Here is an 18,234-nt window from a genome sequence, read left to right as displayed (position 1 = left end):
GTGGGTCCAAAATTATAAAAATGTAACGAATTCCCAGATCCCCGTGATACATGTACGACACATTATTTCGAATGTGGTTGTATACTAGGCATATATAGAGACCAGGAAACCCCTTTGTCTGTGTTAGCGGCAGAGGGAACTTTTAAGTGTATTCTTTTAAACATGATATTTTGCATCAAAACAAAGTTTGAACGGTGTACATGTATATCATGGCTTGATAGGACCAGTGTTCTCTAATGATATGATTTAATATGATTTTTGAATGCATGGAAATTGAAAAGAAGTAATTTCACCCTTTATGTTTCTTTTTCGAAAATCAGACAATCGATCAAAACCGGAAGTGTATTTATATATATATTACGTTAACATATCATTTTTCTTTACAAAATCGTACTTAAACCATCTGAAAATTAGTGAACGTTAATGTCATGGTTTTACCCCTAACAAACTGCCGATTGTAAAAATGGCGGAGTGGCCAATCTCTCGTATGAATTTCCCTTTGTGGGCCTCTTTCTCTATCACCGGAAGATGTCGCCATTTTATTGATTGACTCCAAATCCAGGCATGACTGCGTTGTAGTATTTCGCGATGAAGAGACCAGGAACCAGGACACGTCTTCAGCATCATTAACCAGCAGATACCACGTTACACAACATCTGCTGGCCTGATTAATCGCTAAAAATCCTTATCCAGCTAATTAGTTTACAGGTGTGTACAGGTAAGACAGGTGTGTGAAGTAAATGTGTACTAGTATAATTGATATATGCTATGGCCATGGCATACTGGTTTCGTGTGTCTTTTCGACCAGAACAGGAATCTGTTAGATCTGGTGCTGTTTTGATGGATGACTATATATAGGAACACTTCTTCAATGTATAACATATTGTGTCATTGGTATTGATTTTCTGAATAATTCAATACAGCGGCCTAAATACAGACATACATATAACAGAGCTCTTTGCATTACAATAATATATATGGTTTCGCGCACAAAAGGGAATTTATTTTACAACGATACGTTTATTAGTGTTTTTAGCTCACCTGGCCCGAAGGGCCGGTGAGCTTATGTCATGGCGCGGCGTCCGTCGTCCGTCGTCCGTCGTCCGTCCGTCCGTCCGTCAACATTTCCTATAAATCGCTACTTGTCCTAGAGTTCTGCATGGATTGTAACCAAATTTGGCCACAAACATCCTTGGGGGAGGGGGAACAGAACTTGTATAAATTTTGGCTCTGACCCCCCAGGGGCAGGAGGGGCGGGGCCCAATAGGGGAAATAGAGGTAAATCCTTTAAATTGCTACTTGTCCTAGAGTTTGGCATGGATTGTAACCAAAATCAGCCACAAACATCCTTCGGGGAAGGGGAACAGAACTTGTATAAATTTTGGCTCTGATCCCCCAGGGGCAGGAGGGGGGCGGGGCCCAATAGGGGAAATAGAGGTAAATCCTTTAAATCGCTACTTGTCCTAGAGTTTGGCATGGAATGTAACCAAAATCAGCCACAAACATCCTGGGGGAAGGGGAACAGTACTTGTATAAATTTTGGCTCTGATCACCTAGGGGCAGGAGGGGCGGGGCCCAATAGGGGAAATAGAGGTAAATCCTTTAAATCGCTACTAGTCATAGAGTTGTGAATGGAATGTACCCAAATTTGGCCACAAACATCCTTTGGGGAAGGGGAACAGAACTTGTATAAATTTTGGCTCTGGCCTCCCCGGGGGCAGGAGGGGCGGGGCCCAATAGGGGAAATAGAGGTAAATCCTTTAAATCGCTACTAGTCATAGAGTTCTGCATGGATTGGAACCAAATTTGGCCACAAACATCCTTGGGGGAAGGGGAACAGAACTGTTATAAATTTTTGGCTCTGACCCCCCCGCGGGGCAGGAGGGGCGGGGCCCAATAGGGGAAATAGAGGTAAATCCTTTAAATCGCTACTAGTCATAGAGTTCTGCAGGAATTGGAACCAAATTGGCCACAAACATCCTTGGGGGAAGGGGAACAGAAACTTGTATAAATTTTGGCTCTGGCCCCCCGGGGGCTGGAGGGGCGGAGCCTAATAGGGGAAAATAGAGGTAAATCCTTTAAATCGCTACTAGTCACAGAGTTTTCCGCATGGAATGTAACCAAATTTGGCCAGAATATCCTTGGGAGAATAAGAACTGAGTTTGTATAAATTTTGGTTCTGGTCCCGGGGGGCAGGAGGGGCGGGGCCCAATAGGGGAAATAGAGGTAAATTCTTTAAATCGCTACTAGTCATAGAGTTCTGTATGGATTGTAACCAAATTTGGCCACAAACATCCTTGGGGAAGGGGAACAGAACTTGTAAAAGTTTTGGCTCTGGCCCCCCAGGGGCAGGACGGGTGGGGCCCAATAGGGGAAATAGAGGTAAATCCTATAAATTGCTAAAATAAATTGTCCTAGAGTTTTGCTTGGATTATGACCAAATTTGGCCGCAAACATCCTTGGGGGAAGGGGAACAGAACTTGTATAAATTTTGGCTCTGACCCCCTGGGGGCAGGAGGGGTGGGGGCCTAATAGGGGATTTAGAGGTTAATATCAAAATTCCTTCAGAAAAGAAACAATGAACCTGTATTCAGAACATTACTTGGCATTACAAACCAGGTGAGCTATACAGGCCCTCTGGGCCTCTTGTATATATAATCAGATGTCAACAAATACCTAATGCCAAACAATTGCACACATAGCTGAATGTGTCAGTTTACACCGCGACCTGTACATACAAATGTACTGATGCCTAAGGATATATATAATATGTAGTCCATTACATGTATAATTCACAGGGGTCTGAGAATTAGTTAGAGTTTATATAAAAATGGACCCACCAGAGTGCCCATAGACCATTTTAGACATTTTAGGGTTCTAGATTAAAAAAATCGGTGAAATCATATTAGAATATATATTGTACATGTACTATAAACGAAAAGGGTGGAAAGCTCCCCAAGACAAAATTTCTACCCCACACTAGCGACTTAAATCACATCTCATGCAAGTCTTCATAAAAACGGTTACTACCGTTGGAAAGGAGACACTAAACCTGTGTAATAAAATACAGAACATTGTTTTAACCGATTTTTTTAATCTAGAACCCTAAAATGGTCTATGTGCATTCTGATGGGTCTATATTGATATAAACTAATTCTCAGACCCCTGTGGTATAATTAATATATAGGTTCGATAAGTCAGTCAATACAAAAATATATAAATATGTGTTCAAATGTATATGCAGTTCATGGCCAGTAGCAACAAAAAACTTAAAAAAATAGACATCTTATCATCAAGTGGCATATTATAGTTCCCCCTGTTTCCTGGCAGGTAAATCCTAACCGTATTTTAGACATGATGTATAGATATCTTCTCAATCAAATCGCTGACAAACCTACTCATTTTACTTAAAGCTCACCCTCCCTTTTAGATCTACATTTTATTTTGTACTTATGACTAGTATTTTAGCTATAATCGAAAAAGTTGTTGGTGAATCACTGTCCTATATATACTTTTCTAGATATTGGTCGTAATATTTTACATAGAAATATCAAAAATAAAAATAAAACAAAAAAAATTGGTTATATGTTTGGGGAGTATGATAGGTTTTGTGACAAGTTTAATAATATTGATTGGGCTGGCCTGTTAGAAAATTACACCCTTTTTCACCTCAATATATTCACTTCATTCGCCTGTGCGACTACAGTTGTATCAAGTTCATTTTGCTATAATTCTTTTTTAAAGATCACTGTAATGAATGTATTACACATTTAATTGTGAAATCATGACCTTTTAGATTTATTTTTAGCTCGCCTATTCATAGAATAGGGGGAGCTAATGTTGTCACCCCGGCGTCGGCGTCAGCGTTGGCGTCCCATTTCACGTTAAAGTTTTTGAGCAAGTTTCTGTTTCGTCAATTGTTTAAGCTTAAGTCATCATAAATGTATGGATGCTGAACGTGATGGGGCCCTTTAGGTTTTTTTGAGTCTGTTAATTTGTCATATTTCCATGTTAAAGTTTTTGAGCAAGTTTCTTATTTTGTCTATTGTTTAAGCTTAAGTCATCATAAATGTTTATGATTTTATTTTCAGAATGTGTATGGATGCTGAACGTGATAATACAACCAATTTGGGGCCCTTTAGGGGAATTTTGAGTCTGTTAATTTGTCATATTTCCATGTTTAAATAGTAAATACTTGAACATCAGCTTCTTCAGAATAGGCGAGCTTTGCTGTTCTCCAACAGCTCTTGTTTACATTCTACTGAGGTTAAAAATAAGTTTAATTTGTATTGATAAATGTTGCAAAGTAACAAATTTTGTGTTGGGACAAAAATCAAGAACATTGACCCCCAATTTTTATGATGATTCCAGAAACAGCAACTTGTTTTGAACTGCAAAATATTAGAACTTTTTCTGTTTAGCATTGAATCTGTGAATTTCGTCTTCAAAATTTAGGTGATAGGGTTAATATAGACATAAATAATATATTCTGGCTAAAAATAAGTGGTTGACCATTTGATTTTATTATTTCTTGCAGAAAACATTGATATTGTAAATTTCACGAAATTTCATACTCTTTAGATAACAAATTTGCAATATATTGCTTTAGTTTGTCGTGTGTATGCTCAAAACTGTGAAATGCCAATAGAATCACAATTAGCTCAAATATATATCTTTGATTCATAATAGCGCAAAATCAAGCATACCACCATATTGTTTTTATTCTGTTTTCAACTTAAGTATTTACTCTCATTTCCAAAAGCACTTTATAATATTGAAAAAAAGGTTTGTCATTAGAAAAATTTTACTTTTCACCATAGTGGATCCTGAAGGCAAATATGCAAAAAATGTACATTTTAGTTCCACAAGGTTTGGTATATATTCCCGTCATCTAATAACCACGCCACTATGTTGATTAGTGTTAATAGCATGTACAAGGAGCGCTTGTTTTACCGGGTTCAACCTTAGAAAAGACAGACAGACAAAATATTTAAAAAAAAACCAAAAAGAACAATTTTAACATATTTGTGATTTCTGATCTGTATGGACCTCCTCCGCCCCCTCCCCCCCCCCCCCCCAAAAAAAAAAAAAAAAAAAAACTTTGCAATTATATTGGGATAAAATCCAGTTTTACTGAACTATCATTTGGCCATAAAATAATACGTACATGTATCAAAACGTGATAAGACAGTACTGTGTTTGTACATTACTTATTCTCTCATATTTACGGGTGGAATACTGTCTCGTCCAATACATTCATGTCGCCTGAGGCTGTGTAACATAGCTACCAATACAATACAGCCTCGTGACGTCACAGTGTCAACAAATTTACAATCGTCTTGGTAAACTGTTACCATTTTTATCAAAAAAACATTTTTTTTAAACTAGTTTTGTTTTACAATAAAAGATGCAAACGACAGGATTTGCGTTGAAAATTTCCATGTATTGAATTGAAGTCGCGTTTTGTTTGAACTTTTTTCAAAATGGTGGTATATTACAGTTGTCAAATTGCAATGAAACGTCGAGGTATGAGAGAAAAATACTCTTTCATATGTGGATATCAAAATGTTGTAAAACAATCTGCTAGCCAGTAGCCATTTTACAACATGTGACCTTCGGGTAGAATATCCCTATCCTTCCTATCAACAAATAAAATGGTCTTCTAATATCGTATTATTATATTAACTCATTCACCCATGAAAACACATTTAGGCTCTTATAAATCAAAGACGAGACGAATCCATTACATTATTTCAGGTGTGAATGAATTAAGTGGATGATGCAAATTAAACTAGAGACATCCATATGACAAACATAAAGCTACTTATTATCGGCATATGTAGACTAAAGGGCAATCCTTGCTAGCCTGATTTGGAAAACATTGTATTGAATTGAAAGCTAAATGAATTTGTATAGCTATACAACAATTAGATGACAAGCACTAAGTTGTTTGCATATCACAAGAAAATTTAAAGATGCTCCACCGCCGACAGAGTATAAATGATATTCATCATTTGAACAATTATTGGTTTGAAATCGTGTATATATATATATGTCAAATTATCAGAGAAAAAATAATAAAAAATAATTTATTTTCCGTTGGTGCATCCGCAATCAGTACATCATTCCATATCGGATATAGTGCCACGGAATTTTTTCGGGATGCAATTAATTTTTTTTTTGTAATTTTTACTTGAAGTAAAATTAGAAGCTCAAACTTTTCAATTGTGGTATTGGTGTAAAGTAAGTAACTTTTGTAACTGAAGAAAATACTTAATCGTCTGCTCCTGTTTTTGATAGTGAAAAAATACCGTTTGTCAGCGGTGGAGCATCTTTAAAAGTTAACATACATTATATTATGTACCAACGCCTCCCGAGGTTAGATAGGATCGACCTTAGTTGGTTTTGATAACAAAGATTTAATTAATCACACTCCATACAAACCTTCTATAAGTATATATATTGTATAACATTTACCACTTCATACCGTCGGTAGATTTTAATTGTTACAACGCACTGCAATGTTTAAGGTATTCAAGTGAAACAGTTGTTTTTAAACATAAAAAATAATTAGTCTATACCATTCAGGATATTATCTTTATCGTTTAACCATGGCTTAGTCGATGATAATTAGAAAAACATTAATTATACGTTAATGATAGTGGTGCAATTTTGTTTTCTTTTTCCTTATATATTTATATTCGATGCATTATTGTTTTCAGATCCAAAAGTAAGATGGCAACTTCGTTCCTGCTTCTGTGCCTAGCAACCGTTTTCGGCCTTTCTTCCGGTGTGGTGCTTAGTTGTGACGGAAGCTGCTCGTGCAATCTTACCACCGGTACGATTAATAATTGTTCCGATGTTACAGATTTTCCGGACACGTTTCCAAACGCGTCTTCAATACAAGAACTGTATATCGTTGGAAACAATATAACGGTGCTCAATTCAAAGTTACATATTTTTGAAAGTTTGAAACAATTTGTGATTACAAGTAGCGGTGTTGAAATAATACAAAATAACACTTTTCGAGGAATGGGTAAACTTCAGCACATTAGTTTAACCCGGAATTCAATCGTGTTTATAAGGCATGGAACCTTCGCGGACCTACCAGAATTACAAGGACTTGTGCTGTCACATAATGATATATCTACATTAGATGCACATTCCGTCTGGAATATGTCCAATTTGATTGACATCGATTTGTCATACAATAAGATAACTCATTTATTTTCGGCTAGCTTTGGACCTCTTCCTAGTGTAACAATCCTGGACTTGGGGTACAACAGACTGAGATTTGTGACAGATATAGCTCTGAAAAATTTTCCAAGTTTAACGAATCTCGTACTGACAGGCAATCGTATCAAGACGTTGAACGCCTTTGACTTCGCACACTGTTCTTCCCTTAAGTCCCTACACCTGTCGAATAACCAGATTAATATCATCAGTGACAAAGCCTTCCTTAGCAACGCAACAGGAAAGGGTTTGAAGATCAATCAACTGTATTTAGAAAACAATCAGTTGACCGAATTTCCACCATTGAATGATCTGAATCGCCTTTTAAGTCTTCTTATCAGTCGAAACAGCATTGATTCCATACCGTCTGATGCTATGATAGGTCTATCCGGATTGAGATATTTTCACATGACGTATGACCGTGCCCTTTCTGATATAGAGCCTGGTGTATTCCGAAAGTCAAAAAGTCTAATAAATGTATTATTGAACGACAACCCTAGACTAAAAAATCTTCCGGATGGTTTGTTCGCCAATCAGAAATTGTTACACACGCTCTTTCTTGGTAACTGCAGCTTAACTGCCTTCCCTGAAAGTCTTGGAAGCTGGGAAAATTTGAAGTTTCTTAGTATAGTGAACAACTCATTTCACTGTGACTGTTCTATGAAATGGCTTTCTAAGCCACATTACTGGAATAGGTCGTGGAAAACAGCCGATTTAATGTGTGCTAGTCCGCCAGAACTGGACAATAGAAGTGTGCTAGAGTTGGACGACAGTGTCCTCCCTTGTGTTGACCATACCGCAGTGTCCAATAGGGTCAGAAATGGAATTATATTCGCTATAGTTACAATTGTACTTATTGCAATTGTTGCCCTGGTGATCCGGTTTCGGCGCACTGTGGTTTTACGGTGGAGATACTATCGGTACGCCCGTCAAACTGACGATGTGCCGTTTACTGTGGACAATGAGTACAGCGACTATCCTTCAGGAAAACGGAAGCTGAGGATGAGCGATCTTGAAAGAGACACGTGACCGGAAATGGTGATTTTAGAGTAATGATACTAGAAACATTATGACATTATGTAGGTAACAGTCTATAACTTACATATGCATAGCATATCAATGTTAGAACTGCATATATTGTGTACATATACATACTTGTATTAATGTTGATCTGAAACTTTAAAAGATTAGATACTGAACATCAGTCACTGTTACTTCACAAACTAAAGAAATGCATTGTTTTTCGTTAGACATGATAACGTGTTTAAACTGCATTGATAAGCGTGGTCATGATATTGTTGATCTAAAAAAAATTACTGGGCATAATATGGATACTAAACCACGAAATCGTTGTATTGGAGAGTGAAAAACAATTTATTTTTGATTGAATTAATTTGATGGGGACCTTTGATGGTGACCTTTGATGGTGCCTTCCAGTAAGGACGAATGGGTCTTATTTGCAGTTAAAATGTTTAGGATGGTCAAAACATTATGGGATCGGTTTAAGATACGTGAAATTAAATATGCTCCACCGCCGATATAGCATAAATGATACCTCCATTAGAACAATAATTGATGTTTGATCGTGTATATGTGTCTAATTAACACAAAAGTGCATATAAAATGTGTTTTGCTTTTGGTGCAAGTACAATCAGTGCTTAAATCCATATAGGGGTTTAGTGACATTGATTTTTTTTCGGAATGCAATTTATTTTTAATAATGAATTAAAATAAGAAGCTAAAGCAGTTCATTGGTGATTATGGTGTAAAGTAAGTAACTTTTATAACTGTAGACAAATACGAATGGGTCTGCGCCTGAATTTGATTGAGAAAAATACCATTCGTCGGTGGTGGAGCATCTTTAAATGAAACAAGAAAACGTGGCAGCATGGAAATTCGATTTTTGTAATGTGATGTTTTCTCGCTTTTTTTTCACCAAAATTATATATTTGATGCATTGCAGTAGTTATAAAGTGTGAAATGATAGATCATATGGGATGTTGTGAAGTAGTTTATTGAAGCCCCAATTTTACTGTTGATAAGAATTATGTGGGTTACTTTATAAAAGTGTACTTGGATACAATGCAGCTAGCTTATAAAGGAAATACATGATTCACAGGTGTATAGTTTGAACACTACCCTGACGCCTTGGATACCAATTTGTTATGATTGGTGTGTATTAGAATTGACATATGTTTCGAAAAAGTGTAACCATTGAACCATATTTATCCTTGAAATGCAAAACGTACTGTTACAAAGAGATACCGGTAGGTAGCATTAAATTACAGGTGAAAATATGTCATTCAAAAGCCTTTCTATTGTTGGACTAGATATATGATTAAATCATTCATATCATTTCGCCGACCAAGTGATGGAACTTTGCAAGCTACTCACTAGTGCAGATAAGTCATTTTGCCGGAAAGATGATTTTGGCAAACTGGCTGAAGATATTTACATATTCAGCTGACTACTTTCGATCTCTTATCTAATGTAGACTTGAGTCTTCCTTACTTCATACAACGCGGCTAATATTAGCAATCCATACGAGGCGTGTAAAACGTACTATGTTCCCTGCTATTTATTGTCTAACTTATAGGAGGACAAAATCTTCTGCCACATTCATTTCTATGATGCAGATTAATATTTGACTTTTTTAGAATTATGTTTCTTTTAAAAATCAGACGTTGACTGTTTCTTTGTGATAAATGTTTGTTTTTGAAGACATTCTCCAAGTATTAAGTTGTTACACACATTCATCGCTAAATTACTAGCTCCAGATGGGGACAACATTGAATCATTTAAAATTCTTCGAATGTAAGTCATTGTACACTTCAGCATAGAAATACCCTTATTTAATTTATATTAATTACGAATTTTCTCCCAAGGTTCATCAGATATCCCATATTATGCATGCATTTTATTTTCATCTGATTGAAACATTTGTCAACATCGATTCACAAGATGACGTTATTCCTTTATAATAATTTTTGTGTTTGCATAAAATTCACTTGATGAATAAGTTACTCAAAATTAGGACGTTGTCTACTTCTAACCATAATTATGTTTTGGTATACATATGTTGGAGATGGAATCTAAATTATTTATGTAACTTTTGAATATCGTATTACAACTGAAACTTCATTGATTTTGTTTTTAATATTTTAAAATTTTAAAATGTTTTATGTGTAAACTACAGCATGGAAATTCACACACTTTTTTGTTGTTCACTTACGTCAGAAGGCAATGCAGACGATATAATTTTCACCTGATATATGATGCATGTAGATGTAATTGTTTAATTTTTGTATTTCTGTAGGAGATCTTTGAAATGACATGTTTTACATTAATTGTGGTTTGCTTATGTGAACTTAGCTTGCAGTTTATGGATGTTTTATGGTGATGGAGCTTTAATGCAATTTGTAATAGTATTACCATATTTCGATTTGTTGTATATTGTACTAAATGTGTCTTATTCCTATACCAAACTGGCGTGTTTGCAAAAACGTCAGGGTTGTCGTATAATTCGGTAACCTCTTGGTAACAACAGAGTCAAATACGTATTACTTTATCTTTTTGAAACATTACACGCATGCGTTAGTTTGTAACATATCTGTGCCATTTACTTGATTGTCAGACTACATGCTTTGATTTTCTGTTTCATTTTTTTCTTGCACGTATTTACTGTTCTGTAAAGTTTCGATCAATTTCGTCAAGAGTCGAATGATAAATTTATCCAAACTTTGATGGACGAAAACGAGGCTTAACTGTTGGTACAGCAGGTTTTTTTAACCCATAATTGGTTGTATTGTGTGCTTTCGTTATGTATTTACGTAGCTTTCTGTTCTTGTTTTGGTAATCTTGTAATTATATGTTTACATTTACGCCATTTTGCACCAGAAGAAAATGGCGACACGTCCTATACAACTGTTAGTAACTCTCCGAGTAGTTGAACATATCGAAGTATACAATGTTTGAACTCCTACACCTTTTGATAGATAGGCGTCATGTCTTTCAATGGTTGCAATTATGACGTGTCTATGTGTATTCTTATTTAATTTGACACATCCATTCAATATATTACTTACGTTTATAGAAGTATGTTTATTCAGTTACTTCAGAATTTATATTTACTTTGAAATATTTTACGCATTTAATTGTGATTTTTAACATAACCCATTGCCGCCATTTTAATATTTAACCACTTAACCACATAGATATAGTGGTCACTTTTGAACATTTGTTTTTACTTTTGATGTGTATATATTTATCTATCTATAAAAATTCCCTCAATCTGGAAACCAATCATAATGTTTTGAGATTTTACTGAATATCCATATCACATTATTAGACTATTCATTTAATGTTTTGTTTTTTGTTGAAATACGTCGTAAGTCTTTTTGTGTTGATTTGTACCTGCTTGTTATGTCTTGCAGATTCATATAAGGATACGATATGTGTGTTGGCACGATACAAAATTCTGCATTTGCACATTACATATCTGTTCTTGCGGATAGGTATTGATTGTGACGTCATGTGTGTGTGAGCGTAACGTCATATTTTTCGGAGAAAACGACGTGAATTGCGCCCACAAAATAATGACGTCACAATGGATACCTACCCACAAGGGAGCTAACTCTGTAATATGCAAAGACGGAATAAGAGGAATTTGTTATTTCCTTCATAATACGCAGACCATGAATTACGTATCAAATATCTGATCGATTCCATGGTAAAGACGTAATTTTTAATTTTTATTTTCTTCATTAATGATGCTACAATATGTCGTCGAGACTATGTAATATTTATAAACTCTTCCTATGTTAAATTACAAATCTTCTTAAATCAACTCGTATAATTATAATTGAAGTAACATGGATAATTTTCTGTACTATAAATTGGTATCTCATTAATTGCCCCTATATATGGAATGAATAATCTCTATTGTAATCCAGAAAATGTAATACTCAAGAGTCAGATTCTACAACGTTGATAATGACTTTAGAATAATAAAGCAGAGTTTAAGTTAAGAAATGATATATTATAAGTTTGTAGTAATTGTTGAATTTAATGTTTTACACGTAAACCAATAGCATTGCATTATAACGTAAAATCTATGGTTTATGATTTAGAGTTGTTTTCCGTGTGTGAGAATGTAACGTGATGAAGTTCATTAAATTGAATACATAGTGTGCATAATTAGCTATTGTTTTACGGCATTGTGTGTGTTATGTATCCTTTATTACCAAAACCAATCAATCTCTCTTTTTTACAATTTCATTATCTTAATGTATGATGTAAATTTATGATGTAGTTATGATATTGAAACAGTTATTCTTCTATATGATATATTTAACACTAGTAATGTAATTTCACCCTCAATTTATCTCAATGTCATAATATAATTATTACTAAGTTTTTTTTTCATGTGGAACGCTCGGTGATATCTGTTTTATATTCCATTGCAAACTACTTTGTTATTTTTACTTCATTATAACATGTTTTTCACATACTAAAAGTCCATTAGTAGTTACATGAAAAACAATAGTCCTGTTTCAAGAATGATGCATGTAAATTGATGAAATTGTTCAGATATTTTTCGGTCCAGGATTATTTTAGATGTAAACATGAAGAAAACGTGGGTACTGTTTGACCTTTATATCACAACGACATAAAAACAGAAAATACTTTTTAACGCGAGTGTTCCACGTTGTGTGATAAATCTGTAATAGATAACTCACAAAAATGGCAATGGACATATATTACCTGTTGCTATAAGATATTACTTGTTAGATCTATTATATTTTTTTTTAAATCTGTGCTTCCTTGAATATATCAGGTTGTATTCCTATGCTTCGTGTATTTTTTTGTTCTTTTTTTGTAAGCTTAATTGGTTACTAATACCATGGTTATACCAATGTACATTCCCGAATATAGTTCAAATTTTATATGCGAATTGTTTATATCAAGATATATGAATCTATCTAAACATATAAAGCTGAATGTGATGTTTAATTGACTATTAAGTACACTTATCTTTGCTTAAGTAACGTTGTCTAAAACAATTCCGGAAATGTTAATCGGCGTATAAAGTAGATCTCAAACTATTTCAGATCTCTACGCGTCAATATTGTTAGCTCTTATACATAATTATTGTCACATTTTTCTTGTAGAATATGTCGTGACACGTGTCGAGTGGTCAAGTTGTGGTGGGGAAATAATTTTGTATTTGCTTATTACCGAGTTATTTGCCCCTGTGGGTAGGTTTTTATTGGTACGCCATGTGTTTACGTGAGTAACGTCATACTTTTCTGAGAAAACGACGTAAGTTGGGCTCACAAATAATGACGTCACTATGAATACCTATCCGTAAGGGAGCTAACAATGTAAAATCCAAAGGAGGATTATCTGTTAATTGGACGTATCCAAGATTATTACCTATAATTCAAAAGTGTAGTTCATGGCAGAATCGATAACAAATTAGTGATCATGTTGTGAATGGCAAGGCAAGAATGACTTTAATTTATGTGAAAAGCGTTTTTACAAATTTCGAATGCAACTACATAAGAATGATGTTTATTTTTTCTAAAGTAATTCCAAATGGATATTTTACCAATGAGCTCGAACTAGAATACTTTATGTTGGAAAATTTTCGTTATTTCACGTTTTAAAATGGAGCGTAAAAGATACTGTAATTCTAAATACTCTATTCAGGGTTGACAGAGAGGATTGTAATTTCTATAGTTTTACATGGGAAAAAACGTCGTGCATTTTTAATTGGATTTAGAATGGTCACCTGAGAGATTTTAGGTTAGGTTTTTGATGATTTTGTTTTTGTATTTGATTTGTTTTCATTTATACATTATCTATGGCATAATAAAAAAATTAAACTTGCTTTTCTTATTTGTTTATATTTTCATTCCCTCCAACTTGATCTTAATGCCTTTATAATACGTGTTGCACTAACGAGGACATTGTTGGAACCAATTGAACATATCTGACCTAATTATACTTGCCAGACAATATAAGACGAGGATTGGATGCAATGTGAAATGTAATGTCGACTAATCCCCAGTAGGTCAATGCGAAATAAAACCGACTCTCTGAAGTGATTGTGGACGACTAACGACTTGTTGGTAGACAAAACAAAATACGTGTTCGAATCTCAATGAAATTCATTGATGTTGAAAATGTGATGCACACGTTGTTCTATGTGAACAAATATACTTTTACAGAAACGACACAAATTGCAAAGTGATATATGTACAAAAGCCTAGTAAAGAGACACGAAGTTTTGATGTTTGGACGCCAAAGCTAGCAAAAACACAAATTTCTTCATAAATCTCATTTGAAATGAACACTAATTAAAGATCCTACATATAATATATCAGACCTTTACCAGTCTGGAGATTTGACACGAAACAAGGTTTTAATCCGCGAAGAGAAAGGTTAACTGAACAGCCCAGTGATAGTGCTCCGCTTCGTGGCTTCATTATACGAAGGCGGGTCCGCCGATATATTTCCGGACGGGGGAGCTGATGGTTCAAGTCTGACGTCATTCCTTATCGTCCGATATCCGCGTGAAGGCGGGAAGGATGTGAGAGCACGACTATTTTGTTGACCCGTTGATTTTGCCAATAAGTTAGCTCGACATCTGATGCAAACAAAGTATCCCGTTGCAAGGAAGCCCATCACAAGAGGAATGACCATGAATATGTAAATGAAAACTTCAGTTCGTCGTAAACAAGCCGTTTTGATATTGAAATCGAAATCATCAGATTCTGGTACATACACAATAATTGTTTTACTCTTGTTCTCCTCTGAGAAATCAATATGACAGTGCTTTGAGTTATTGCAGATCCTCGTGCTATGTTTCAAGTCATACACTGTACGATTCAGCATGAATGTAATCCTTGCACTTAATGGCCAGTGATTGTGGTTGGTCAACACGAAATAGTACTCGTCAGTTGATGTAATGTTATACTGTAATTTGGTGGCGTCTTGATTTCGAAAACATGGTCTTGTCTTTACAGTCTTTATATAGGTCCATGTGTCGTAGTTGTCCTCCTTCCAAGAACCAAAGTGGCCCTCGCCTTGGATGATATACATGTCGCCACGGTTATCACCACAAACATGTAGTTCTATGGTGGAGCCGGACAGCAGGTAAAATCCCCAATATTCATACCTATCAACGCCTACCAGCGCCGTCTGGTTTATGGAATAATTGGCTTTTGTCGACGCCAAAGTTGACGACGGTAGCAGGTATGTGCTGATGGGGATAGTCGTATCAATGGCAACACCTTCACAAAATGAGAAATGAAGGCCTCGTGTTATCGGGATCATGTCAGATGGACTGGCTGGGACATTCGTCGGACCAAACCCACCAAATGCAACAGACATACTCGATATAAACGCAAAGATAAAAATCCAAGTCCAAATGCGAAATATTCTGTGGACGTGATTCTTGCCTTTGCATCCACAACAAAGACCAAGACAGAGTAAGACATCAATCCAGTCGTCACAATCACAGTCTGTCCCAGATCCATAGGAGTAGACACTACTGCCTCCTCCTCCTCCTCCAGAGCAGGATCCCCCACCGTGCACCATGGTTACTCTGTTGTGAATGAAAAGAATCAAATTATACACATTGCTGCATATGTAAATATCATTACTGATAAAAATGTTTTGCAGGTAAATATATAAAAGTATTTTATATAGAAGTATCACAATCAATAATCGTTAAGGTAGAGTCAATAATCGTAGTCATAAAGATGCAAAATCCATACGCTTATATGTGAACCTGCGCTTTTAATAGCATTGCACAGAACAAAAATGTGAGTGGATATACTTCCTAACTCAAGATAAAGGGAGGAAACTCGTTATTTACAAAAAAAATTGTGTACATTCCTGTGCCGCACAGTATCTAATTGAAAAATAAAAAGTTGATAAACTTGCTATATTTCGTTATGTGCCTTATAAAATCCGAACCATTGGTGATACAAAATGTATTACTCAATAATCGTATTCAACAAAAAATTAAACTGGCAGCACATGTTCTATAGATATCTGCAACACATTACTTTCCATCCCATGGGTTAACTCCATGTATCCCATAACAATGCATGCTTCACTATGGAAAACCAATGAATTCCATAGCAATTGGTTAGCAATACACACCTACGGCGCCTCTGATTGGTCATTTCCAAGATCTCTTGATTCCGACGGGCTCTCAATTTCAGGCTACTTTTAATAGCACAATATCTTTTATATAGCGATGTATTTACTAAATAAGAGGTAGTTGTTTGTTCAAAGTATTAAACAATAAAATATTGACTCTCTATTTAGGCACTATATTTCATGACGAAACACATTTTGTATGAATGAAGACGTAAAAATGCTCTCCAAGGTAAAAATATAGAGTTAAAGTTATGGGATAAATAAGTTCCCTAACGAGTGACTGTGGTTTATCATGTTTATCTAAACTCTCGTTAGTTAATTTTCAATTTTTAAAAGACACTCGCTAAAGATTCGAGATTGATAAACATGATAAACAACAGTCACGCGTCGGGGGACCTCTATATATGTTTCTGGTATTTCTGAAATCTGCAATTTGATAATATCAAAGCCTATTCAACCTTAATTGTAAGAGTAATTTCTTATACTATTTACAATATATGTCAATACGACAACTTACCTGCGCCTATGAGGATAACCATCCGCTGTATATTCAGATCATACCTTTATCACAGCATCCAGTATTCAGGCAATATAAAATCGTAATCATAAACAAATTTCTTTGGAACAATATTACTTCCGTGTATTATTATATGCCGTCATTCACTAGACTTCCTATGCTATATATACACTAGTAGTCCACTAAAATTACGGCCTTGCCCACATACAATATACATTACTTATACACACATACAAGGAGTCAATAGTTTGTATAAGTATTCAATGTAAACATGATCCAGATCTCCATAGCACTATAGAAAGAGTTATGGGTCACCTATCTGGTTCTTGGAACGACGAATTATTAAATACTATGAAGTTAAACTATCCTGTAGCTGGTTTTTCCATTTTTATGGCTGTATGACTTTAGAAGTGCACAGCATAGACGTATATATGTGTATATATATCAAATAATGTAATACACCTAAAGTTTTACGCATCGGTAACTGCCACTTTGTAATCCGCCGGGTTTAACAGTTCTCGCTTGTTTACATTTACTCATTCAATGTACAAGATCGTACGTTTAAAAATGTTGTTCCATGTAATAAGTTCAGGGAATATTTGTATACGGCCACTTTTGAATAATACTCAAAATATAGTCTAGCACTAGATGTAAAAGCTTTAAAGGCCCACTACCTTTCCGAAACGGTTTTTGATTTTTAAAATGGGAATGTAAAACGAGATCGATAATTTTGTAGAGTTGCAAAAGTTATTAACTTAACGTTAATACTACACTTATTATCACCTCCTAAACAATTTAATTAAAATAAATAAAATGTTAATTTTCATAACGCGGGTCGTCTTATGTTTCCCCCCGTCGTCCTAAATACCGCGCGGTAGTTGGCTATCACTGCGGCAGACGGTAAAACAGCGAAATGACTCTCCATTGTTATCATATATTACGCAGGAAATCTTGCACGTGTTTGGTGTTGTAACCTCATCTTAGGCCATCGGTATATATTTTCTGAGGTTAATAATGTTTTTAAGAAATCTATATATTTTGCTCCGGAAAGGTAATGGGCCTTTAAAATGGTTACATTAAACATATATTTTCAAATTGTGGACTACAAGGGTATAACCATGCAGTTATCAAGAGACCACCAAATAGTCAAGTGTAAACCTATATCATTACTTCTATATCATCATCATCATCCCCATTCGTTATCCCTCAAAATGTATACAGTACAGAGAAAGAAAATGAAAGTTTATTGGAACGGACTTATTTACATTGAAATTTCATCAAAGTTCAGTCAGCGATAAAATTGCACTACT

General features: G+C 35.2%; 2 protein-coding genes across 3 annotated transcripts; one reads left to right on the top strand and one right to left on the bottom strand.

Moving 5' to 3' along the window:
- Window positions 1-506: 506 nt before the first annotated feature.
- On the top strand, window positions 507-14,124 carry LOC138307900 (leucine-rich repeat-containing protein 15-like). Of its 2 annotated transcripts, none has more exons than XM_069248828.1 (2): window positions 507-708; window positions 6,723-14,124. In XM_069248828.1, the coding sequence occupies exon 2, from the start codon at window positions 6,736-6,738 to the stop codon at window positions 8,260-8,262; it is 1,527 nt and encodes a 508-aa protein (XP_069104929.1). In that variant the 5' UTR covers window positions 507-708; window positions 6,723-6,735; the 3' UTR covers window positions 8,263-14,124. The 2 variants fall into 2 exon arrangements, with proteins under 2 accessions (XP_069104929.1, XP_069104927.1); XM_069248826.1 differs by having other exon boundaries at window positions 507-718.
- On the bottom strand, window positions 13,754-17,318 carry LOC138307901 (uncharacterized). Its single transcript, XM_069248829.1, has 2 exons — window positions 16,925-17,318; window positions 13,754-15,844 (listed from the first exon to the last, which is right to left on the bottom strand). Exon 2 carries the CDS (start codon window positions 15,835-15,837, stop codon window positions 14,680-14,682), a length of 1,158 nt encoding a protein of 385 aa, XP_069104930.1. The 5' UTR covers window positions 15,838-15,844; window positions 16,925-17,318; the 3' UTR covers window positions 13,754-14,679.
- Window positions 17,319-18,234: the final 916 nt, after the last annotated feature.

Source organism: Argopecten irradians, chromosome 14 (genome assembly GCF_041381155.1).
Source record: "Argopecten irradians isolate NY chromosome 14, Ai_NY, whole genome shotgun sequence".
NCBI classification, from domain to species: Eukaryota; Metazoa; Mollusca; class Bivalvia; order Pectinida; family Pectinidae; genus Argopecten; species Argopecten irradians.
Note: the sequence above shows the minus strand (reverse complement) of the source record. Positions and strands in the feature narration are given on the sequence as shown.

What these genes read in the sequence shown, in the direction of transcription:
- LOC138307900 (XM_069248828.1), top strand. Translation starts at nt 6,736, where the DNA reads ATGGCAACTTCGTTCCTGCTTCTGTGCCTAGCAACCGTTTTCGGCCTT.
- LOC138307901 (XM_069248829.1), bottom strand. Translation starts at nt 15,837, where the DNA reads ATGGTGCACGGTGGGGGATCCTGCTCTGGAGGAGGAGGAGGAGGCAGT.